We start from the raw sequence: 1,474 nt of genomic DNA, 5'->3' as shown, positions 1-1,474 counted from the left end.
TTACTTAGCTGCAAAACCTGGGGTATACCCAGAAGCTATCTCCAGTGCGAGCCTCTCGATCAGAGTAAGCGTCTGGTCCTACAGGCCTACCCACACATGAAGTAGGTACGCAGTAGTCACAGGAGCTTCTAAGGGGCTCGGCCGACAAGTCGCACTTAAGCTGGCGAGAGATGGATGGAGTCTTGTTCTTGCGGCGAGGAATTCTGAGCTTCTCGACGATCTCAAAAAGAGTATAGAAAGCTCATATGCAGGGGAGTGCAAGGTCGTATAGGGAACGCTTACTAATCGGGTACATTGGAGTTTAACACGTTTTACGTGAAGTGGAGTGATACTCCATGTGTAAAACGCGATATGAAGTGAATTGACAACTCACTATATTTCACGTAAGATACACATTACTTATTTTACGCGTTATTCATCGCTTACATGCGTTTTTCGTGAAGTGAAAATATGAAAAAATTTCACTAGTGTTTTTCATATCACGGGTGAAACTACTCCATCGCTCAACAGGTTATTACTGTTCCCTGTGACCTAGCCAGTGAAGACGGTCGTAGTGCTCTTGAAAGGATCGTAGAGGATCTCCCTATCACCCTAGTGGTTCTCAACGCTGGAGGTGCTTATACTAGAGATTTGGTCAACGTTTCTAAGGAGAAAGTACGCGATATGTTGGGTAATGATTTCAGTCGCCTTTTGTTGGATAGGAAATTTGCCCCCAGGTATCAACGTAGAGCAACAGACCTTCCTTTCACAGTAATAAGACTTGGAATTAGTGTTGGAAAATATGCATATGACATTATGAAAATTATGAAGAAATTCTTATTGGTTTTTGTACAGTTCTACCCGATTTCGTATAAAAATTCCTATAATTAGCTTTGGGCGCTCTTGTGCTCAGCTGAGGAGAGCGAACGTATATTTTTGCAACACTGTAGTTTCACCCGTTTTACGTGAAGTGGCGGCGTAAAACTCGGTGAAAAACGCGATATTCGCGGTGATATGCAGTAGTCGTGAAATATGTTTTTCACTATTGTTTTTCATATCACTAGGGTAAAACTCCACTGCTAGAATTAGTCTATATGATGCTGTTGCGATTATTAAAATTCCAAGCTGATACTACGGGAGTGCTACATCAAACGACTCCAGCACGATGATCTCGACAACTCTCCCAACACGACTAACGAGTCCGTAATAGCCAATGAGCATAGCATGTTTGCAGGTATTTCCTGACTGAACATTTTGTTCCGAAGCAACGAGGACGACTTTGCCTCGTCAGTTCTATTGTTGGTGAATCACTGGGCAGTGGCAACTCTCTGTAGGGCAGCAGCCTCTCTGTCTGTGTCGTAGTATGTGGCTTCCTTCTAGGTATTTCAGTGCTAAGTCTTATCTCACTCAATTCGGCCGTTCACTAGCACACGAATGTCGATCTCTGGGATGTGGAGTGTTGACGATTCAACCAGGTACCGAGTCATGCATGGCT

The 1,474-nt window shown here is 43.8% G+C and overlaps 1 protein-coding gene across 1 annotated transcript in view; it reads left to right on the top strand.

Annotated features, from left to right (window-relative positions):
• Positions 1-105: 105 nt before the first annotated feature.
• Positions 106-1,474, top strand: part of Pmar_PMAR004001 (steroid dehydrogenase, putative) — a gene marked incomplete at both ends in the record, with an annotated part of 6,179 nt that continues 4,810 nt past the window's right edge. Inside the window, 3 exons of the mRNA XM_002770916.1 lie at positions 106-262; positions 511-654; positions 1,105-1,182. Coding sequence (XP_002770962.1) covers positions 106-262; positions 511-654; positions 1,105-1,182 — 379 coding nt within the window. The remainder of the gene's footprint in view (positions 263-510; positions 655-1,104; positions 1,183-1,474) is intronic.

This window comes from Perkinsus marinus, assembly GCF_000006405.1.
Source record: "Perkinsus marinus ATCC 50983 genomic scaffold scf_1104296964170, whole genome shotgun sequence".
NCBI classification, from domain to species: domain Eukaryota; phylum Perkinsozoa; order Perkinsida; family Perkinsidae; genus Perkinsus; species Perkinsus marinus.
The sequence above is the reverse complement of the archived record's forward strand: the minus strand, read 5'-3'. Positions and strand labels throughout refer to the sequence as shown.